This window comes from Panthera tigris, chromosome X (genome assembly GCF_018350195.1).
Source record: "Panthera tigris isolate Pti1 chromosome X, P.tigris_Pti1_mat1.1, whole genome shotgun sequence".
NCBI classification, from domain to species: Eukaryota; Metazoa; Chordata; class Mammalia; order Carnivora; family Felidae; genus Panthera; species Panthera tigris.
In genome coordinates this window covers 96702951-96727295 of record NC_056677.1, presented here as the reverse complement: position 1 = coordinate 96727295, position 24345 = coordinate 96702951, and the positions used below count along the sequence as shown (strand labels likewise).

Here is a 24345-nt window from a genome sequence, read left to right as displayed (position 1 = left end):
CCCTGCTCATGCTCTGTCACTCTCTCTCCCTCAAAAATAAATAAACATTAAAAAAAATTTTTTAACCAAATTAGTGAGAAATCCCTTACCCATAAAATGACGACAATCTGTTTGTTCTAATAAACATAGTGACCTTGGCCTCCCAGAAATTCTTCTAATATCGTATGTGCTTTCTTTCTTGGGCAAAACTCCCTCAATCTGTTGTTCTCCCAACACAGAAGGGAAAAAAACCCTCCTGTAACAGTCAAAGAATAAGCGAGGACTTTTTGACTCTGGATATATAACAAATGGCTCTCTTTTGTGCAAACAAGAAAAGGGGGAGGGGGCAGCAGAAGTGAGTCATACATCAAGCAGTTGAACTTACAACCCCGATAACATACCAAGACACTTCAACATTTAATTGCTAAGAATGGGGAGGAGGAACTAGAGGAATGCGACCAAATTGAGCCAAGAAGAGGCATAAAGGTGGGTGTCCCAGGGGTTGGCCAAGAATCTGCCTTTTTTTTTTTTTTTAATGAAAAACCACCCTCAAGATCAGACTCTTCCCTATTCCATAGATCATTATATCCCCTAGGAAAAATAGCTCTAAATACCAGCGGAAGGTCAAATCCAACATCATAGCTATCTAGTCCACATTAAACTGCCTCCACCGATATGGAAAGGAGCTGAAAAAAGCAGATGTTTCCAGCGGTTACTTGAGAGAGAATGTAAATGAACAGGTTTCTGTCAAGATTGGCGTTTCTGTCTAAGAGATCATTTATTCTCAATGCTATCTTAAACTATTCTCCAAAACTTTTCCAGGAATTGAAGAGTGGCAGTGGGGTGTGTTCTCATTAACTAGAAAGTACAAATTGAGGAAATTAATCACCGATGACAAGGCTTGTCTTGTTTTAACATGAACACCAAGAGCAGAGCAGATCATAAGCTCTGAGTAAAATAGTCACTGCGAACAGACAACCCCCGAGAGCTGCGCGACGCCAGCAGCCTCCTCGGTGAAAGGAAGCCATCAGGCACCGAAAACTGTGACTTGTGCCCTAATGCACATCATGACCAGCTTTCCTGCAGCCTGGGCTCCTCACGACTAATATCCCAGCCAACAACGGAGAGGCTCAGCAAGCACTTCGGGGAAAATCATGACAATGGCAGAAAATGATATAGACACGATCTTAACCACCCTGAGCTGGAGGAAAGGCGTGTGTTGGGGAAAATGCACATTTTTATTCCATAAATAGGGAGTCTCCTAGTCTTCGCATATGAAGAAATCAGCTTAGATCCTTCACCAGCCCCTTTTCCATAGAGCCCATCACTATCAACTTGAATGTTCTTGCAAAACTGTCTAGCACCTCGCTAGGGAGGATTAACTTTCTGAAGCAGCCTATATATGAATGACTTTAGCTACATTATTTATGTCACATGACAGATCATGTGGTTGCTTTCTCAAAAGACCTTATAAAGTAGGAGCCTCTTTTTTTAATGTTTATTTATTTTTGAGAGAGAGAGAGAGAATGAGCAGGGGAGGGGCAGAGGGAGAGGGGACAGAGGATCTGAAGTGGGCTCTGTGCTGACAGCAGAGAGCCTGATGCAGGGCTCACACTCATGAACTTGGAAGATCATGACCCGAGCCAAAGTTGGACGCTTAACCCACTGAGCCACCCGGGCGCCCCTAAAAGTAGGAGTCTTCTGATTCCCTTTTATCTACTGGACTTTGCTGAGTTTCTTCTAACCCTCTTTCCTTCTTTTTTTTTTTTTCTTTCCACCTTCTCTCATGACTCCATTTCTCCCTTCCTTGCCATTAGATTCCCTTATTTCTGATAGTCAAAAAGTCCAGGAAAAGGGGGCATCTGGGAGGCTCAGTCGGTAGGCTATCTCATTCTTGATCTCAGGGTCGGGAGTTCAAGCCCCACACTGGGCGTGGAGACTACTTAAATCCAGGGAAAGGACTCGAGCTTGCTTATAAAAACAGCTGTCGTCCATAATTTCAAAGTTGCCAAAGGACTAACTTACGTAATTTTTAAAACCCAGACGTTTTTAGATGAATAAAGCCCCTTAAATTGACACATCACCCGGAAAGGTACCAAGCTGCTCTAACTTTAATCCGTGTCGATCCCGGTGGAATCTGCAGGCCAATGTCAAGCCACAGCACACGAAGGAGGCACAGATAAAATAGAAGGGAAGGCACATGGCTCCCATAGGCTGTTATTTGCTAATGAGTCGTGATTCATACCAAGATCCTTCTGTTGGAGCTTCCTGGTGAGTCTCCTGTCAGTGGGAGGGGCTATCAACGCTTGAGTTGTGTGACAGAAAAGGTTCTTTGCTCTCAACCCTGCAAGCTCTAGGCCTCTGGTGCTCATCGCTAAAGCCGCCAAAGCTTCTCGCCGGTGCGGACTAGACGTGCTAGCCGGCCGGGGAGCCCGGATCACCGATGGTGAAACTGCCTCCGGTATCAGGAAAATAACTCAGATAATCACATGCCCCACTCATCTTCCCGTTTGCTTAGGAGACTCATTAGTATTCTTCACTTCAAAGGCTAACATAATAAAAACGCATACAGAAGAGATCTTCCTCTCAGAATGGCTCCTGAACTGTCAGCCCTGTGCCTCAGTTCCTCTGTCTCGAGCTTTGCCAACTCTCCAAGAGCTGGGTCAGTGCTCACCCCATCTTTAGATTTAGCCTCTCTCCTATGTCTGAGCCAGTCCAGGCCCGCACCAGGAAGAACGTGTCTGATCCGCCACCTAAGGGTGCAGGCCCGAGGCCCCCAGGGTGCCGCAGCTCACAGGCCCAGACTTCCGCCCCCCTCCCCCATGACCCTTCTCCATAAGCCCTCTGTTTCCATAGAGACGGCACGGTAAACGCTACGAGTTTCAACCAATTTTCATGATGCTGAGCTAAATAACAGTTAAAACACAATTCTCATAGGAACAACAAAATATCTTGGCAAAACCCCTCAGACACCTTTAACGGAGTCTGGCCGACCCTTCCTCTCTGCCCATCCTAGCTGTGATTAATCCTGAAATCCAATACTACTGCTTAGGAAGTAAAACGGGAAGAACACGGGATGTGTAATTCAGCTCCCAGAAATCCAAAATGGAAGGCCAGCATCCATAATGGAGACTAGCTGGGATCAGTGAAATCCGTGACCCGGCACAATTCCCAAATCTCATTATGGCCGATTTCAAATTATTCCCTATTCGTTTGTTGTTGTTGTTTTAAGAACTGTGTAGCACATATGATCACTTCGGTTTATTGCTCTTTTCCTTTCTTGGCCTACTGTGTGGTAGAAGTTTGAAAAAGAAGTGTTTTTATCCTATGTGGAAGGAAGGAAGGAAGGAAGGAAGGGAGGGAGAGAAAGAGAGAGAGAGAGAGAGAGGAAGAAAGAAAGAAAGAAAGAAAGAAGTGGCAGAAAGAAAAGAAAAGAAAAGGAAAGAAAAGAAAAGAAAAGAAAAGAAAAGAAAAGAAAAGAAAAGAAAAGAAAAGAAAAGAAAAGAAAAGAAAAGAAAAGAAAAGAAAAGAAAAGAAAAGCAGAGAAGTGGCCAAAACATGAGCAGCTGGGGTGAAAAAAGAGGCAACATAAAGAGCCTCGCTCAGCAACAACAGACCAACAATTAGCTGGAGACAAGCAGCAGCTGTCCCCTTCAGCCAGGCCATGTGGTCACCAAGTTGCCTCAGTCCCACCACCCACTTCATGAATTTATGGTCCCTGCCCGGCCCCTGTGAGTGGTGGACTTTGCAACCTCGGGGATAGATAATACAGACGCTAAACCATCAATCTTGGACCACTTGCCTGAATTAGTTTTCTGTTGTCATTGCAACAAATCACCACAGACGTACGGGCTTCAAACAACACAAACGTATTCTCTCACGGTTCTATAGGTCAGAAGTCTGACGTGGCTCTCGCTGGGCTACATCGAGGGGTGTAGCAGAGCTGGGTTCCTTCCTAGAATCTCTAGGGGAGAACCCATTTCCTTGCCCTTTCCAGTTTCCAGAGGCTGCCTGCATTTCCTGGCCAGTGGCTCCTTCCGCCATCTTCCAAGCCGGCAGGAGAGCATCTCTCTCTAACCCTGCTTCCCTTCCCCCCTACCCTTTCCCTGTCCCTCTTCTGCCTCCTTCTTCCACTTTTAAGGACCCTGTGATTACACCGAGCTCACCTGGATAACCCAGGCTACTCTCCCTACGTGCTGATTAGCAATCTTAACTCCCTTTTGCCACGTAAGGAAACATTTACAACTTCTGGGGATTAAGAGGTGGCCGTCTTCGGGGGGTGGGGGGCGCCTTATTCTGCCTACCACATCAACCAGTCTGTGTTTCACAAATTACGGAGGAAAATTAAAAGCATGTACTTTTTACAGGCAACTGCAGTCTGATGTGTAGTACATGGGCTCCAGAAAAGTTGAAGGTAAAGCAAATTACAATTTAAAGGCATTAGAGTAATTCACCATTGCAAAGAATCCTGTGGTGAATTGTTCTGTAAAGGTATTAATTCCCCAAGGTCTTGTTTCCTGAATCCAGATTTCCATACATCAGAGTCATGTTGGGCTACAGCTGAAGTATGGATAGAACATTTTAATATTTTGAGTATGTTGGGAGCGGAATCAAAACCCACGGAACCGTTTTCTGACAAGCCGCACAGAATTATGGCCTTCACGCATGCATTTCTGAACCTGATCATTCTGATAGGAGATGTATTATCATAAAGACTTCAGTCTCACTCACTCAGCTAGTAAGCGCTGATCGTGTGCTGTTTAAGAGCACAGGCTCGGGCGATTGCCCGCCGAGGTTCCAGTCCCATGTCTGGACATCTGGGGCCGTGTGGCCTTGGGTTAACCACTACATTTCTTTGTGGCTCACTTTCCACAGCTGTACCCTAAGAATGAAAAGAGGACCTCTCTCATAGGGCCGCCACAAGGATTATATGAGATCCAGAATACAAAACACTCCGTTATGGCGCCTGGAACATATTAAGTCCTCGATGCATGGATTCATCGCCACGCGCTAAGGCCCCTGGTGAGGTGCAGGGGACACGCAGGAAGCAATCCTACAACTGGGATTCATCATGTTCGGGGCTTGAAAACGAAAGGGGAGAACCGGACATAGCCACTGAAGGGAAAGCAGCAGGCACAATATTAAGACAAAACCGGAGTCTTCTCTTGGTCGACACCATGGTCGCTGCTCGCAGGCTGTGTGAAAAGACAGAATGACCTCCGATACTTAATGGAAGGGTGAATCATCCTCAGCAAACCACATGATCTTCTATCGAATATCTGAACGAACAGTTACATTTGGTTATCAGAGAATACTTTGCTTTTCTGCTCAGACTCATCAAGGACCTTGTTAGTTTTAACCTCTGGATTTGGACGGCTCATCACAGCCCCTGGAACAAAAGCCAACTTCACGCCCCCAGGCATTCAAGACCGTGCACAATTTTCTCCCTCTGTTTCTACCTTTATCTCGTACGAAGCCCGTACGCAAACTCGCTGTTCGGGCCAAACTACAAAACGCTGCGATTCTCTGACAGCCCTAAGGTACCGCTTTGTAGAGTAGTAAATTTGCTAGGCTTCTTATCCAGTCTGGACACCACTGGAGGCCGGGGACCTCCTCTTAGGCGTCCATATATTTCCCCTCAGTGACCAGCATATAATCTGCACCAAATTAGTATTTGCTCAATAAACGGATTACCCTGCCCTTCCATTCATTACCTTCATTTCCAGAACAGGAACCTGCGATGCCCTTTTGTTTCAAAGCTTTTATCTTCATTCAGCTGACAGCCTCCTCTTTAAATTTCTCTTATTTTTAATTGCGGTATAGTTTGAATGACAGCCTCCTTCTTCAACTTCCTGACTCAGAATAATTACATTTCTTTAAAAAGTTGCACTTCTAAATTTATCCTGAAGGTTGCAGATTTTTAAAATTCAGTACCTCTGCGGGAGCCTGCGTGGCTCAGTCAGTTGAGCGTCTGATTTCGGCTCAGGTCATGATCTCGCGGTTCGTGGGTTCGAGCCCCGCATCGGGCTCTGTGCGGACAGCTCAGAGCCTGGAGCCTGCTTCGGATTCTGTGTCTCCCTCTCCCTCTCTGCCCCTCCACTGCTCATGCTATGTCTCTGCCTCTCTCTCTCTCTCTCTCTCTCTCTCTCTCTCTCGAAAATAAACATTAAAAAAAATTCTTTTTTAATTAAAAACAAAAGAAAAGAAAATCCGATACCTCTGTGAGGATCCCCTCAGTCAAGTTTTCTTCTGTTCTGTTTTGTTTTGGCTATAGGGCTCACCGGAAACATTTTTTTAAAAGAAGTATTTTTCTCCTACACAGGCTCCTCATGACAATATCCTTACAACGATGAAATAATATAAGAAGCACTTCTTACCTTCATGGTAACTGTGATGGTGCTATTTACGTTTGCTTTATGCAGCCAGCCTTGTTTTATCACACCGCCCTTCTGAGAACACAACGAAGACGAATCCTGAAACAGGGCAGAAACCATCAGTGAAACGGCCAGCCGTCCAATCAAACATTTGGGGGACACAAACTGGGCCCTGCCCCCATTTGCCAATTAAAGCATAAAGCCCCCACCCCACCCCCGCAAAGGTACCCGATTAAACTGGAAACTGGAAACCAGGGAATGAAAGGCTTTGTGCCGTGTATGCAGTAGGTACTCAGTATTTACTGAATCCTAGGAGCTGTCTACTGGCAAGGTCTTCTGCATTAAGCGAACAAGTCAAGCTGCACCTCATAGTGTCACAGAGGGGGGCCTGGGTGGCTCGATCGGTTGGGCATCGGACTCTTGACTTCAGCTCAGGCCATGACTTCATGGATCGTGGGTTCGAGCCCTGCGTTGGGCTCCACGCTGACAGTGGGGAGCCTGCTTGGGATTCTCTCTCTCTCTCTCTCTCTCTCTCTCTCTCTCTGCCCCTCCTCTGCTCACTCGAGCTCTCTCTCAGAAATAAATAAATAAACTTTAAAAAAAATGTCACAGATATCCGGGCCATCTGTCCCATGAGGGATCTATTAGGGAGCAGAGTCCAGAAGAATCATCACCCCACGTGCCCAGACGGAGAAAACCAACTCCACGAGCTCATCCCACAGGTGGGGAAACACGTTTCCGGTCCAATCCCAGCCCGTTTCAGTTGATCTTTCCTAAACTCCATTTGGAAATGCAACAATTTTACAACAAAACAACAACAACAACAATTTTTGTTGAAAGCTGGCCGCAGATCGTTCAAAAACCATCCTGTCCCTCATCTCTTCCCAAGGAAGTCTCTCTCAGCAGAAGCGACCTTGAGGAAAGCAGTGCAGGGGGGCCCCCCCATCTTTACCTCATCTTTGTCACAGTCCTCATCAATCTCAAACACATGGTTGGGTATCTTTTCTGGTCGCAGAGACTTGCTGAAAACGCAAGAGAATTAGGTCAGATGCTGACGAGAACCGAGAGGAAAATAAAAGCAAGACGAGCAGACTTTCCTTTACAACCAAGAAGATGCCAAGACACAAGGAGGACGGATTCTGTCCCCCTTGCCAAACTCAGATGTTCCCCTCTGACTCAACGTATGCTACCTTTCGTCTATGGACTCGCACAGGCACAGCCAGCCGCAAAGCGACAGCTGAGGCCAGATATTTTGTCAGGGACAGCACAGTCGTCAAAGATGGTGTGTCAGAATCTGTCAGTGGTGGCAGAACCTTGTCTTTCGCCGGGACAGAAAGCAACACGGCGTAATCCTGGTTCTTCCCTCTGTCTGCTGTAGGAACTTGGACTGGTCGTCCATCTTGGGATTCGATTTTAAAGGACATTTTGAGGACTGTTTTCTCCCCTAGGAAAAGTGTTCCTGAAGACCCCAACGGGCTACACGACAGCTTATTTCTTGAAAACATTTCCCGTAGGACAGATAGACTACGAGGTCAGTAGTAGTACAGATGAGGAAAGGGCGAGCAGGGAGGTTCAAAGAGACTGAGTGACCGGCCCAAGGTCATCCAGTTAGTAAGCAGCAGAAAGAAGAGTTGAACTCTAACAAGGAAGATCTGAACTGACTCCTGGGCCAGTATGCTCGGGGCGGTCAGTCAACTCAACTGAGAGAGATACGCTTTCGGGGAGCCTGGGTGGCTCTGTCGGTCGAGTTTTCCACTCTCGATTTCAGCTCAGGTCGTGATCTCACGGAACGGGAGTTGGAGCCCTGCGTCAGTCTCTGTGCTGACAGCGCAGAGCCTGCTTGGGATTCTCTCTCCCCCATCTCTCTCTCTGCCCCTCCCCCACTCGCAGGCCCTCATGCACACACGCTCTCTCTCAATCTCTCTCTCTCTCAAGATAAATAAATACACTTTAAGAAACAAAAGAGAATGTCTGGGGTCACTGAACTAAGCCAAGTACCTTCTAGCATTTTCCTTGACGCCACTGGAAAGCGCTCACTGCATTATCCAGAACCAAATAAAGATGATTCTAAGATGCATCTAGGCCAAAAGGCAAACTCCTACTTGTTGAAAGAATTTCAACGAGCAAAGTAAACACATATTCAGTTATCCAAAGTACGTTTACCAAACACGCGGGTTGCTCACGGCTTTGCCTTACTACAAATCACAACTGAGAAGCTTCAAAAGTGGTTAGAAAAAAGGTAAACCGCTGAGCAGCTCTCCTCTTGAAGAGTCTCCGTTGAATTCTCCACTTACCATGGCAACATTCGAAAGTCCCCGGAGAAGTCTTCATACTTATAATTTACCACATGCCAATCTGTGCTATAGGTTTTAATACACTGAAAGAAAACAGAAATCCTTCACTGGAAACATTAAAAAGTACACACATATCCAGCTTCTTAAAGTCTCGCTGTAAGCTGACAGACTTTCAAAAATCATTTGGAAGATGTCGGCACTGGGATCTTCCTCTGGGGATGAACACGGTCTCCCTAACCCAACTGGCAGCAGTAAATCCCAATTCGTACAGCCTTTTGAACAACTGTCACTCCAAGTCCAGAGGGTGTTCAAATCCCAAAGAGAAAAACCAAGAACCCATGCCATTTGGCACGGTATTTAAGCTGCATCCCCTCTCTCGCCTCCTCTAGACTCGAAACGGAGATCTGCCGAGTTATAGTAATTTTATTTCCCGCTTACAGTAAAGGAAGGATATTGTTTCAGTGTGATAATTACTCTGTGGACTTTGAGTGTCTTACCTCTTTGACAAACAAACTCTGGGCTCTTTTCTCAGCATCGTCTGGTACAGTGGACTGCACTGTTCTGCGCTGACGGCTTATCACCGAGATCTAGAAGGCAAAGGAACATTCTTGCCGTAAGAATTAGCTTGGAAAGTGCGAGGGTTTTCCTTTAAAGAAGTGCTTGTGGGGGCCCCGGGGGGGGGGCGGGGCTCAGTCGGTTGAGCCTCGCACTCTTGATTTCAGCTCGGGTCACGGCCCCAGGGTCATGGGATCGAGCCCCACGTTGAGCACGGTGCTCCGCATGGAGCCCGCTTAAGATTCTCTCTCTTTCTCTCCCTCCCCCCTCTGCCCCTCTCCCCGACTCGCGCCTTCTCTCTCTCTCAGATTAAAAAAAAAAGAAAAAAGTGCTTGCGAACTCACAGATATGTCTTCCATCGGAAACATAAGCAGGTCTCTGAGGGGGTCGCTGTAAATCTGGGTTTTCCTTTGGGTGATGACATTCTCATAGTCCAAGGGCTCAACAATTTTGGTCTTTTCCTTAATAAGAGACAAAAATAAAAGTGAATATGGTCAAACTCACAAGAGATAAGTTCCTCTCCGTGTGCCAAAGACACCTTACTTCATTAAAGAAGGGATTATTGATGATAATAGGCGCTTGGACACTTTCACAACAGACGTTAAGTAAATAAACACCATAACTAGACAGGCACACACCAAACACATACATACACACACAGGTCTCTCCGCTGAAGTCAAGAGCTCTGGAGAGAGAGCACTGTCCTCTGTTTATCCACGTGCCATCCAAAAATGTAAGGTCAAGCAAAACCTGGTATATCTGGAAGGCTGTCCATCGATTTTTGTTGAACTGGCTCTGCTCACTGGGTAACCGAAGCAGAGAGGGTATCAGCATCCGTGTGCCTGGTGCAGGCACGGCCAGGGCAAGCCCGGGTATCGGAGGTGGGCGATCCACTGGGAAGGGCACAAGAGGATGAGGTTCTGGGTGGCACGGTCAGTGGGTCCCTGTCGGGACTTCCAGGTGACCTGGCTACTGATAGGAGGGCCCCAGCTTGAGGCTAGGGTTACAAGGAGCAGGGTGGGTGACTGAGAAATCCAGGATAGGACTTATTGATTAGAGCAATACTAAGTTAGCATTTACCAAGCCCTTTCTATATGCCAGCCACTGTGCCAGATGCCTTCTCTGTGTTTTCGCATGTAATACTCATGACCCCCCTATGAAATAGGCTTGGCCTGGGGCTCCTGGCTGGCTCAGCCAGTGGAGCATGCAACTCTTGATCTCAGGGGTCATGAGATCGAGCGCCACATTAGGGGTAGAGTTTACTCATGAATGAATGAATGAATGAATGAATAGAGAGAAGCTTAATCTTTGTCACCGTCTTACGGACGAGGACTCTTTGCACGCAACCCACGCTACGTCACTAGTCTGCCTTCAGAGCTAGGATTCGAACCTAGGTCTGGGACTACAAAAGCTCCGTTCTTTCTACCTCACCCAGCCTTTCCTCCCCTCAGAAGTACACAAAGAGGGGCGCCTGGGTGGCTCAGTCGGTCAAGTGTCCAACTCTTGATTCCGGCTCAGGTCATGATCTGAGGGTCATGAGATCGAGCCCCACACCGGGCTCTGCGCTGAGCGTGAAGCCTGCCGGAGAGTCTCTCTTTGCCCCTCCCCTGCTTGCGCGCACCTGCACACTCTCTCTCAGAAAGATTTTTTTAATTAAAAAAACACGAAATACATAAAAATACTAACACGTGAGAAACTGAACTTGGAAGAGGACCCCACCACTTACTTCTATCATTTTTTTTTCTTCACTGAACTTATCGCCGTGGGATAGAATATCTACTTTACCTCTTTGCCTATTTGAGGGCACAGATTTCCCCTTTCTAATAATACTGCTCTCCTCAAATCGAATTAAAATTACTTAAAAATTTTTATTTAGAAAAACTACATAAAGAAAACTTGAATATAAGCTATACTGAAAGTTAGTGTCGAAATGGAATCGGAGTTATATTTATATTTGTGTACACGGTATTAGAGACAGTCTCCGGCATATTACATCCACAGACTCCTTTGAGAAGATTGTTTTTTTTAAGTTTTTATTTAAATTCCACTTAGGCAAGGGGCGCCTGAGTGGCTCAGTTGGTTAAGCGTCCCACTTCGGCCCGGGTCATGATCTCGCAGTTCGTGAGTTCGAGCCCCGCATCAGGCTCTGTGCTGACAGCTCAGAGCCCGGAGCCTGCTTCGGATTCTGTCTCCCTCCCTCTCTGGCCCTCCCCAACTCGCTCACGCGTGTGCGCACACACGCGCTCTCTCTCTCAAAAATAAATAAACATTAAAAAATTTTTTTTTTAATTCCGGTTAGGTAACATACAGTATAATATTAGATTCAGGTAAACGATATACTGATTCAACACTTGCATACAAGACCCGGTGCTTATCAAGACAAGTGCCCTCCTTAATCCCCATCACCTACCCCATCCACCTCCCCTCTGGTAACCATCAGTTTGTTCTCTATGGTTAAGAGTCTGTTTCCTGGTTTGCCTCTGTCTCTTTTGGTTTTTTTTTCACCGTTGTTCGTTAGTTTTGTTTCTTAAATTCCACCTATGAATAAAATCATACGGTATTTGTCTTTCTCTGACTGACTTATTTCACTTAGCATAATACTTTCTGGCTCTGTCCATATCGTCGCAATGAGCAAAATTTCGTTCCTTTTATGGCTGAATAATATTCCATATATATAAACACGCATTCTGCTGCTTCTTTATCCATTCATCAGTCGATGGACACGGACCGTTGGCCTAATTCAGCTACTGCAATTCTGCTATAATTGAGAACAGTTTTTATACGTGGTTCACAATTAAGTCACAGCTGCATCTCAGTTCCGTATCTGAGGAGCATCTCAGAGTTTCCTCTATGAGAGTACTTAGAAAGTTTAAACCACTTTAACCAAAGAGCATCCTATTCAACAAATCTAAAAGATCCTTAAGAAACGGTACGGGAGTGCCTCACGAAATTAAAAACAGAACTACCATATGATCCAGAGATCCCACTTCTGGGTCTTTATCCAAAGAAAACAAAATCAGTATTTCAAAGAGACATCTGCACTCCCACGTTTACAGCAATGCTATTCCCAGCGGCCAAGTCACAACGTAAGTGTCTGTCAACAGATGAACGGAGAAAGAAATGTGATGTATGCATATACTGAAATATTATTCAGCCACGAGAAGGAAGGCCATCTTGCCATTTGCAACACCGAGGATGAACCTCGAGGACGTTATAAGGGAAATGAGCCAGACAGAGAAGGACAAAACTGCATGGTATCTGGGATAAAGAAGATATGGGGTGTGTGTGTGTGTGTGTGTGTGTGTGTGTGTGTGTGTGTGTGTGTGGAATATTACTCAGCCACGAAAAAAGAATGAAATCTTGCCATTTGCAATAACATGGATGCACCTAGAGGGTATTAGGCTAAGTGAAATAAGTCAGAGAAAGACAAATATCATACGATTTCACTTTTATGTGGAATCTAAGAAAACAGAACAAAAACAGACTCGTAAATACAGAGAACAAACTGGTGCTTGCCAGAGGGGAAGAAGGTAGAGAGGTGTGTAAGACAGGTGAAGGGGACTAAGAGGTACAAAAGTTCCAGTTATGAGGTCAAGCAGATGAAAATTACAGCACAAGAGGGGCTCCCGGGTGGCTCAGTCGGTTGAGCGTCCGACTTCAGCTCAGGTTATGATCTCATGCTTCCTGAGTTCAAGCCCCGGGTCGGGCTGTGCTGACAGATCAGAGCCTGGAGCCTGCTTTGGATTCTCTCTCTGTCTCTCTCGGTCTCTCGGTCTCTCTCTCTCTCTCTGCCCCTCCCCGACTCATGTCCTGTCTCTCAAAAAAATAAGTAAATGTTAAAAGAAAACTTTTTTTAAAAAAAAGAAAATTACAGCACAGGGAATACAGTCAATGATATCGTAAAAACTTTATTTAATAGCAGATGGTAACGACATTTATCATGGTGAGCATTTCATAACGTATATAAATGTCAAAACACTATGTTGTGCACCTGAAACTAACAAAATGTTGTGTGTCAACTATACTTCAATTAAGATAAAAAACCTTCCCATTGGGGTAGGACCCGAAAGGAGGACACAGACTTGATCACTGTTGACGGTAAAGATGGGTGATTAGTACCTGGGTTCTCATTATTCTCTTCTGACAACAACAAAGAAATACTATATGGTGCCATTTATATGTGAAATCTGAAAAAAAAAAAAAGTAGAGTGGTAGGTGCTGGGGCTGGGGGATGAGGGAAATAGGGAGATATCACTCAAAAGGTGCAAACTTCAGTTATAGGATGAGTAAATTCTGGAGCTATAATGCACAGCATGGTGACTATAGTTATGAATACGATATCGCATACTTGAAATTTACTCAGAGACCAGATCTTAAGCGTTCTCATCAAAAACAAGCATGCAAGGGGCGCCGAGGTGGCTCAGTCGGTTAAGAGTCTGACTCTTGATTTCGGCTCAAGTCATGATTTGATTTCACGGTCCGTGGGATCAAGCCCCGCCATCAGGCACGGGGCTCTGTCCGTGCTGACAGTGGAGCCTGCTTGGGATTTGCTCTCTCCCTCCCTTCCTCCTTCTCTCTCTCTCTCTCTCTCTCTTTTCCCCTATTGCCCTCTTGGGCTCTCTCCGTCTCTCTCTAAATAAATAAATAAACATTTTTTTAAAAAAGTATGCGAGGTGATAAATGTGTTAACTAATTTGATGGTGGTAATCATTTCACAATCTATATGTATGTTACATTATCACACCTTACGCTTTGAAAATATACAATTTTCTTTTTCAATTAACCTCAGTAAACCTGGGTAGGGGGGGTGGGGAAGATGCTCACGAAGATCTATGTCCAGTCTTAAATTTGAACTTGTAGACCCACAAGATCAAGTCAAGTTGATCATCCCCTATCACGTCTGTGAATACTGGTACAAAATGAGTTGAAACAGAAGAAACAGTTCCTGTTTCGGGAACTCATATTTTCTGATAGTAAAATTGGACCTATCATGTTTTCACAGACCCAGGTGAAAGGAAAGGGACGGCAACTTCCATGCCGAACATTCAGAGTCTGTGATCAAGGACTCAGAGAAGTTAAGTGAATAAAGCCCCATCTAAGAAGGCAAGCCTGGAGAGCCTGGGTGGCTGTTGGTTAAGTGCCCGACTCTTGGTATCATCTCAGGTCATGATCTCACAGTTCGTGAGTTCGAGCCCCGCATCGGGCTCTGTGCTGACAGCGTGGAGCCTGCTTGGGATTCTCTCTCTCTGCCCCTCCCCAGCTTGTGCTCTCTCTTTCAAAATAAATAGATAGATGGGGGCGCCTGGGTGGCTCAGTCGGTTAAGCATCCAACTTCGGCTTCGGTCATGACCTCACGGTCCTTGGGTTTGAGCCCCGCGTCGGGCTGTGCGGACAGCTGGAGCCTGGAGCCTGCTTCGGATTCTGTGTCTCCCTCTCTCTCTGCCCCTCCCCTGCTCGTGCTCTCTCTATCTCAAAATAAATAAATTTTTTAAAATTATATTTAAAAAAAGGAAGGCAAGCCTGAGGCGCTGACAATAATTGCCAAGTCTTGCTTTTCGTCTTGCTTGCCAACTATCCGCTCAATACAGATTGCAAAAACAGTCCTCAAATTTCAAAGTTTAACCTGTTGAATTGGCATCTGTTAATCTCTCTGTACAATAATTTCACAAGTACCTGCTCCAAGTAACTCTGAAAAAGGAAAAAGAAAAACACAAAAAGAAAGAAAACCTTCTTTCAGCCTCCTAATGCAGTTGTGGAAACGCTTCCTAATGCGATATGGGAAAAAAGCGTAGGTCCAAAATGAATCACTTGTTTAAATGTTCAGTATATGGGGCGCCTGGGCGGCTCTGTCGGTTGAGCGTCCGACTTCGGCTCAGGTCATGATCTCACAGCTCGTGAGTTCGAGCCCCGCGTCGGGCTCTGTGCTGACAGCTCGGAGCCTGGAGCCTGCTTCCGATTCTGCGTCTCCCTCTCTCTCTGCCCCTCCCCTGCTCATGCCCTGTTTCTCTCTGTCTCAAAAAAATAAATGAAAACGTTAAAAAAAATTAAAAAAAAAAAATAAATGTTCAGTATAAAATAAGCCTTCCAGACCTGAAGCCTACAGCATGCCCTAGGCTTTGAAGGCTATGAATTCATGTTACGGAACAAGGTTTTCACTTTTCGTTTCAAACCAACTACACTGAGGCGCCTGGGTGGCTCCATCGGTTCAGCGTCTGACTTTGCCTCAGGTCATGATCTCGCCGTTCATGGGTTCGAGCCCCGCATCGGGCTCTGGGCTGACAGCTCAGAGCCTGGAGCCTGCTTCAGGTTCTGTGTCTCCACCCCACCCCACCCCCCCCGCCCCTCCCCGGCTCATGCTCTATGTCTCTCTCTCCCTCTCTCACAAATATATAAACATTAAAAAAATAACCTCACCGCATTAAGCATTCTCCTGCTTCATTTGCCAGGGGGTAGCTGGATTGTAGAAAAAGTTGGGGTGTGTATTCTGAGTCCCACAAAGCTTACCCTAATGGAAGATCTGGGGCTGTGAGTGGGGCTTCATCTCTTCAAGAAGAAAAAAAGGAAGGACTGACCTTCCCCCCCACCCCCCGCCAGGCCTCCAATCCTCATGTTTCCCCCACCCCCTCCCACAGTCTTGTTAAAAGCACAATTCAAACCGGAAGTGAAAGAGAGGCCACATTAGGAGTCAGCCCCCCAAAGAACCGCTCCTTCCGTCCTCTTCCAGTAGAATTCAGTTGTGAACTCTCTTGGCATCAGAGACAAGGAAAACCTTTGACTCTCAGAATTATCCTGATTTCACGGTGGCTCTGCCCTGTGGTCTAGAACGTATCCCCGGTCTAACTTTTGCTATTCAGCTTTACCATTTGACTATTAGACTTAACAGGGTTTCCCTTAAGAAAGCTTCCCTCACACACAAAAAGGGTCTTTTCCCGCAGGTTCGGAATTTTTCCTTCCTGCCAGCGTGTACGCTCACTGGTCAGAGAAGGTGCTTTTTCAGAACGCAAGAAAACTGGGTTTTAACCAACGGTACTTTATAAGCTTTCAGAGAATAGCGAGGTCCCACTGCGAATTTCTGCACAGTTCTGTGGCGGCGTTAAGGGAAAGGCAAAAGCCTTCCTACAATCTGGAGAGAAGCAAGCATATGCTTCAGCCTTCTCCTCGTAAGCAGTGGCAGGAAAACCGTCAGCCTAAATTTGGAACCTACTCCGTTTTCACCATAAAGAAAAAAAAAAAAACCCAAAACGGTTTGCCTTTGAAAGTTCTCACTCATTGATTTGGAAGCTCTCTTGAAATAACTTGCTAGTAATATTAGTAACTTTTTTTTTTTTTTGAGAAGGCGGTGGGGGGTGGGGGGCGCAGAGAGAGAAGGGGACGGGGATCCGAAGCAGGCTCTGCGCTGACCGCAGCGAGCCCGATGCGGGACTCGAACTCATGAACCATGAGATCATGGCCTGAGCTGAACTCAGATGCTCAGCCGACTGAGCCACCCAGGCACCCAATATTATTAAATTTTTATTTTATTGTTTCACCTGAAGATCACTATGTGGCCTTCAGAAAACACTTCAAATATATGTTTTACCTGTTTTTTTCGTTTTTTATGTTTTATTTATTTCTGAGAGAGAGAGAGAGAGAAAGTGCGCGAGCACATGCGTGGAGGAGGGGCAGAGAGACAGGAGGAAAGAGGATCTGAAGCCGGCTCTGCCCTGACCCCAGCGAGCCTGATGCGGGGCTCGAACTCACAAACCGCGAGATCATGACCTGAGCCGAAGTCGGACCCTCAACCGACTGAGCCACCCAGGTACTCCACATTCTACCGGTTTCTTACCACAACCTGCCAGGTAGACAAGGAAAATACCATCACTTCAACTTCATACATGGAGAAACAGCCTCAGGGGCTTAATAAAGTTCAGCCATCTACAGCTAGTGGCAGAATCAGGATTCGAATCCGGGTATCCCAAGTCTGGATTCTCCTTTTAGCAGTGTTCTCCAAATTCAACTCATTCACACACAATCTTCAGGACTTTGGCATACCTTCTGCACTATCCTATACTTCGTATTTTTCTTCAAATCGAATCTCTCCTTCACTGAAATATTTATTCAAACAGCAAGCCGTATGTCACCCCCATGAAGGAAAATAAATCCGTATTTTTCTAATCTCTAAGAAAATAAAATTTTTTCTGGATTTCTTTTTTTTAAAGGAAACTCTAGCCTCTACGTGGGGCTTGAGCTTGAACTCACGACCCGAGATCAAGAGTCACATGCTCTACCGACTGAGCCAGCCAGGTGTCCCTCTAATAAAATAAAATTTAAAATATCAATCTTTGTAGTACGGTTTGGGACGCAGTACACTTTCCCAGGCTTACTTAGGACCAAATCTGAATAGACTTCCACGTTGTAAACCCTAAAACTGTAAAGAAATGTATGATTCCCCAACCTGAGATGACTTTCTGATTTCTAACATAGAAAGAAAGAACAGGAAAGAAAGGAAATTCATCAATACAAATTTGGTTGCCGTCTACTTCCTGGTCCAAAGAGAGGAAACAATGGCTCCTTATTGGGTGTCACTGACAGCATTAACCACTTAGATTTTATGATTTTGTGGTGGTTCCCTCTACATCTACTATATGAGGTGACGGACCTTTCATCATCTTAACTATGTATGTATCATTATAAAACCATGCTTGTAATCCTAAAATAAATACGTAAATATATATACGCGCATGTGTATATTCGACCATCCAACCACTCATGTACTTGTTTTAACTGACGTGTAATTAACATGCAAAGTTATATCAGTTTCAGGTGTACAACATAGTGATTCGACAATTGCAGACATTAGTCAGTATGGTCACCATCTGTCACCACACAATGTTATTATAATATTATTGACTATATTCCCTATGCTGTACCTTTCATCGCTAAGGTATTTATGCTATAACCGGAATGCTCTTAATCCCCTTTACTTATTCCACCCATGCCCCAACCACCCCCCGCCCCCGCCCCACGCTCTGGCAACCACCAGCTTGTTCTCTATAATACAACCACTCATGTATTTAAGAGCTCACGTTACTAGCAAGCCTATTTATATTATCATTAGAAACGTAACCACATAATTTCCATTTTATTTAAAAAGCAATGATAATTGCATAATATATCTCTGTCTACAATGTGCAATCAGCCTGGGTTGCTTCTGCTTAGATATTACACCAAAGGTCGTTAGTTTACTGGTAAATCTTTTACTTTAGCAACCAGTTCTCCTTAAGAATTCTAAGAATGTAATGTCTCTTCTGCAAGTCTTCTGGCTTCCCAGAATCCCTCCTGTAGCACACTGGGAGGGAGACCAGAAAGCTTAGCAGCGGAGTACTGGGCGAATTCAAAACCCATTACCACCACTAACCACCCCACTCTCCAAGGTTAAGTTTCAGTGCAAGAAGGAGCACAGATAACAGCAACTGGTTTAGGAAATACAATGACTTAGCCCAAAAGTCAGAAGCCCATTTCCACGGCACTGTGATCATACTACTGTTTCGATGGCATCTGAACATATTCTTCTTGGGACGCCTGGGTGGCTCAGTCGGTTAAGCATCCGACTCTTGGTTTCGGTTCAGGTCATGATCTCACGGCTTCGTGAGATAGAGCCCCGCATCGGGCTCTGCGCTGGCAGCGAGGAGCCTGCTTGGGATTCTCTCTCTTCCTCTCTCTGCACCCCTCCCCCCACCCCCACTCGCGCTGTCTCTGTCTCTCTCAAAATAAATAAATAAACTTAAAAAAAAAATGAACAGGTACACCTGGGTGGCTCAGTCACTTAAGCGTCCGATTTTGGCTCAGGTCACAACCTCACGGTTTGTGAGTTCGAGCCCCACGTCGGGCTCTGTGCTGACAGCTCGGAGCCTGGAGCCTGCTTCAGATTCTGTGTCTCCCTCTCTCTACCCTTCCCCCGCTCGCTCTCTCTCTCTCTCTCTTCCTCAAAAAAATAACTAAACATTAAGAAAAATATTTTTTAAATGAACATATTCTTCTCGAAAACAACAATCTCAGGCAAGAAGAACCTACTCAAAAAGAGGGCATTAGTCAATGAATCTCTCCTTCCCATCCTTCCTCTATCTCCCTCCCTCTGGAATTTCTCCAGATTCCCCCCTCCCCCACCAAGGCTTTCAGCTCCCCTTTTGTTTGAGACACTGGTAGCAGAGTCTGGAGTGCTTTCTCCACAGAGAATATCTTAAAATAACACTTTGCACTCAAAGTGGCCACTGGGGGCATGTAACTTCCGGCAATGCAGAAAAGAAAAGTGAGTTTGCGATATACCATTTATCGGGTCCCCTGCCAAGGTCCAGGCCCTGTGCTAGCACCTGGTAATGCAGAGATGAAAAAGAACCAGACCCTGCCCTTGAGAAGTTCACCATTTAGCAGTGGTGGGTGGGGGGAGGGGAGATAGACCCAAGACGTTCAAGTTGATCGCAGAGGCTGTTGTAATTTAAACCCCGCTTGGCTTCCGTGCATCTGTCATACCCTCCGACAGCCCCATCTTCCAACAAAGCAACTGCACAAGTGTTTTTGCACACTCAAGCGTGCAAGCCTATATATTTATATTCGAATCCATCAGAAGAATTTCCCTGTGTGGGTGTATGTGGTCTCCGACGGTTTCCTCTGGTCTTCTACTTCTGTTGATAAACTCTGTAAGGTCAGAGACTAGGTAACCGTCAACGGCGGTGCGCGAGGATGAGCGGCGGGCAAAACAGAAGTGACGATGTGCCACCGACGGAGACTAGAGATCTCTGGGGGGCCCCCACAAGGCCCCAAGGAACCCCGTGTGTGACAAATGTTTTCGTAAGGTTCAAAGAGAGGGTTTGACTTTTTTATGACCTTGTCTTTCCGAAATCACACGATTACCTTTTCCCAGCACATCTCTTGCCCTCTTTCCCAAAAGGGACTGCAAGTACCGAAGAAGCTCTGTATTCACATAATCTGACAACGATGCTGGGGGAGGGAAGGCCATCCTTCCAGTTAGCACAACCCAGCTTGGCAAAATAGACAGGAACATATTTTAATGAAGATTGTTTTTCAGGGCAAATCTTGGCACAAAAACCCACATACAAACTGCATTCAAGACACCGACCTTTCTTAAAGCAGACAACTAAGGGAAGATTTGTCACTTTTCACGAGATCATTGGGCCGTGCTTATCCCTGCCCAGTTTACAGATGAGGAGAATGGGGGCTCAGGCAGGTCCAGTGTCGCACATTGGCGAGACAGGATTCAAACCTATTATCCAATGGAGCCCAGGACCGGCGCCCTTCCCCACGACACACATCGTAAACCTACGTGCGGCGAACTTAACAAAAACAACGCACCTCCCCACCGTGCTTCATTTCCTCGGACAGGCTTTGCGTTTGAGGATTTGCTAAAGCTTACTCAAACTATGCGATCATGTTTACCAAAGGGCGACCTTGCCTTCTCGTCGCCTGGATGATGCTGAGCAAGACGGGCTTAGAGAGGCGGCAAGGTAATTGGATAAGGAGTTTTGCATTTCCGAGCCGCTGCTCCCAATTTAGCATCTTCCATCGATGAGTAGGGATTTCGCACCTAAGGTCTTTTACTTGGGGGAAAGGAATTGGCAGATCCAACGTCAAGAGGGTAAGAATCAAGTTACAAAAAAAGAACAGTAAGACAGTGACCGTATCTAATTCATCTCTGTATCCTCCACGCAACCTAGAAGACAGCCTTGAGAACTACAAAGCCAGAAGCTTCTGTGGATCATGAGGGATAACCAGCTGAATGATACAAAGAGACCTACGCTGCGTGTATGCCTTCCAAGCCCAAATGGCAGCACACGAGGAAAGCTATACCACTCTCAGAATGAATTTCCAGAGCTCGGCTTTAATTTAGGAACAACTTAACGTGCTAAGAATCGGCAAAGCGAGACTTTAAAGGTATTTAGATCCAACAGAGAAACACTGAGGAAAACGAAAACTCATTTTTTTCCCCCCTTTTTAGAGTTTCTGCATAGGGAGAAACGCTTTTTATGTTTTTGTAGTTTTTAAGGTTTTATTTCTTTATTATTTTTAAAGTTTATCTATTTATTTTGAGAGAGAGAGAGCAAGCAGGAGAGGGTTAAGTGTCCACCCTACGTGGGACGGAGAGAGAAGGAGAGAGAGCCTCCCAAGCAAGCTCCTTCCTGTCAGTGCAGAACCCGACGCGGGGCTCGAACTCACGAACCGTGAGATCACGACCTGAGCCAAGATCAGGAGTCAGACACTTAACCGACTGAGCCAGCCAGGCGCCTGAGGGAGGAAACCTTTCTAAATGTCAAATTACTTCCCTTTTCCAAGTCTATTTAGCTATTTATATAAACTCAAGAACTATTTTTAAAAACCTACAAAGAATTTACATAATTTTTAATAACGAAATAAACAAGTCTGTATATATACTATATGATTACTTCAAACTCCGTTAACAAGTGTTTTTCATTACAGCCAACTCAAATACTATGCAAATAATCTAGATTATCTCCAAATGAATAAACAGAATTTCAAAACAGTCTATCTTCCCCATAACTTCATTAAAAAAATTTTTTTTAACGTTTATTTATTTTTGAGGCAGAGAGAGAGAGACAGAACATGAATGCGGGAGGGTCAGAGAGAGACGGAGACACAGAATCCAAAGCAGGCTCCAGGCTCTGAGCGGTCAGCACAGAGCCCGACGCGGGGCTCGAACTCACTGACCGTGAGATCATGACCTGAGCCGAGGTCGGACGCTTAACCGATTGAGCCACCCAGGCGGCCCCCTCCATAACTTCACTTTAGCCACTAATCCTAAGTTTATTCCACTGGTTGGCTGACAGGAAAACTGATTTGAATTCAATCACCCCTGACTTCGTGTGTTCACTTTGTGCTAAGAAGCATTTAAATGACTCGAAGACAAAAAGAGGTAAAAATGAAGAGAAAGGCTTGAAAAAATTGAGTGGCAAAGTATCTTTTTAAAACAAGAAGTGCCTTTTGTTTCTGTTCTTCAGCAAGCCTCTGTTGACAGGGGGGGAAATGGGCCTTCGTTATACAAAATGGCTTTCCTTCTAGTAAATCAAAGAGTTCGACAAGTTCACAGGGACAAGAAGAGTTATGGCAGAAAATCCATTCATGCAAGGAGAAATTAGACCGTCCTCAAAAAACAAAAAGAAATATCCTTGACTTTTTCCTGAGTTTTATAAACACAAGTATAACAAACATATCTTGCATTCTTTTTTTTTTTCTAACATTTTTAAAAATTTATTTTGAGAGAGAGAGAGCATGCAAGCAGGGGAGGGACAGAGAGAGAGGGAGAGAGAGAATCCCAAGCGGGCTCCGTGCTGTCAGCAGAGAGCTCGACGTGGGGCTCGATCCCAAGAACTGGGAGCCGGTGACCTGAGCTGAAACTGAGACTGAGCCACTCAACTGACTGAGCCCCTCAGGCACCCTGCTGTGAAAGGTTTTCTGAAGGTCTTAAGTAAATAACCTTGAGATGATAAGAAATGTTCTGGGGCGCCCGGGTGGCTCAGTCGGTTAAGCATCCGACTTCAGCTCAGGTCATGATCTCACTGTTCGTGAGTTCGAGCCCTGCGTCGGGCTCTGTGCTGACAGCTCGGAGCCTGGAGTCTGCTACAGACTCTGTGTCTCCCTCTCTCTCTGCCCCTCCCCTGCTCAGGCTCTGTCTCTCTGTCTCAAAAATAAAACCATTAAAAAACAAAAAGAAGAAATGTTCTAGAATTGATCGTGGTAATGGTCGCACATATCTGTGAGTGCACTAAGAGCCTTGAAAATATACGCTTTCTTCCCCCACTGTTGATATTTTTTGTAATTTTGTAGGTGTTTTCTCCTATGCATATTGTAAATAGTTGCGATCCACCATACACACGGGGTAGTTATTTCATGTAAAATTTGTGTCCCACATTTTCACCTCACATCGTTGCCTGAAGATTTTCCACGTCACTTAAAATTATTGCAAAGCAGAATTTTCATAACTGCAAAATATTCAGGCGATTCACCTATTGTTGGCAACTTACGTTTTTAAACATTTGTTTGTTGATAGTTTTTTTTTTCTTTCTCTGTCATTTTTTTGAGTACAGTTGACATACAATGTTATGTTATTTTCAGGTATACAACACAGTGATTTGACAAGATTATACCGTATGCTATGTTCACCGCAAGTGTGGTTACCATCTGTCCCCAAACAACACTATTATAATATCGTTGACTATGTTCCCTATGCTGTGACTTTTATTCCCATGATTTAGTCGTTCCATAACTGAAAGCCTGCATCTCCCATTTTGCCTAACCCCACCCTGAACTACACATTTTAAATGGGTAAATTGTATGGTATGTGAATTGTATCTGAACAAAGCTATTAAGAAAGCTTAAAAGAGAGGGGTGCCTGGCCGGCTCGGTAAAGCATGTGGCTCTTGGTCTTGGGGTTGTGAGTTCAAGTCCCGTGTTGGGCATGGAGCCTACTTAAAGTTTTTTGGGTTTTTTTTGTTTTTTTTTTTTATTAAAAAAACAAGGGCGCCTGATTGGCTCAGTCGGTCGAGCGCCCAACTTCAGCTCAGGTCACGATCTGGCGATTCACGAGTTCAAGCCCTGCGTCGGGCTCTGTGCTGACGGCTCGGAGCCTGGAGCCTGCTTCCGATTCTGTGTCTCCCTCGCTCTCTCTGCCCCTCCCCCGCTCATGCTCTGTCTCTAAAAAATAAACAAAAAACATTTTAAAAAGTTACCAAAAAAGTTTTAAAAAGAAAAGTAGAAGAGAAAAAAATAACATACCCAGTTTCAGTTCCTTATACCTAAAAAAAATCCCTCCAATATTTGGTAAGAGATGAGTTCCCAGTATACCCACCATGTTGCTCCCTATTAGAAAATGGTTAAGTGTCAACGTGTGGGCATCTTACACTCCGGCCATACATTCCGCCGACTGGCCCGTTGCAGAAGTGAGGCTAGCTGCCCCACCACGCCCTGGGGGCTCTTCTGGAACTCTGACGCACAGAAATACAAGACACACAGCTTCGTCCTATACGGTCACTGAGCATCAACTGCGTGCCAGACAATGGGCTACAAAGGTGGCCAAGATGTGGGTCCTGCCCTTCATGAACTCACAGGCTTGGGGAAAAGACAGACCCCTTGAA

At 45.4% G+C, this 24345-nt stretch overlaps 1 protein-coding gene across 6 annotated transcripts in view; it reads right to left on the bottom strand.

Moving 5' to 3' along the window:
- DOCK11 (dedicator of cytokinesis 11) overlaps positions 1-24345 on the bottom strand; it is a 197858-nt gene that overhangs the window by 138296 nt on the left and 35217 nt on the right. For all 6 annotated transcript variants that reach the window (XM_042973749.1, XM_042973744.1, XM_042973746.1 and 3 more), the window contains exons 2-6: positions 9547-9663; positions 9145-9234; positions 8648-8730; positions 7306-7375; positions 6357-6452 (exon numbers count right to left, since the gene is read on the bottom strand). In XM_042973749.1, coding sequence (XP_042829683.1) covers positions 6357-6452; positions 7306-7375; positions 8648-8730; positions 9145-9234; positions 9547-9663 — 456 coding nt within the window. The remainder of the gene's footprint in view (positions 1-6356; positions 6453-7305; positions 7376-8647; positions 8731-9144; positions 9235-9546; positions 9664-24345) is intronic.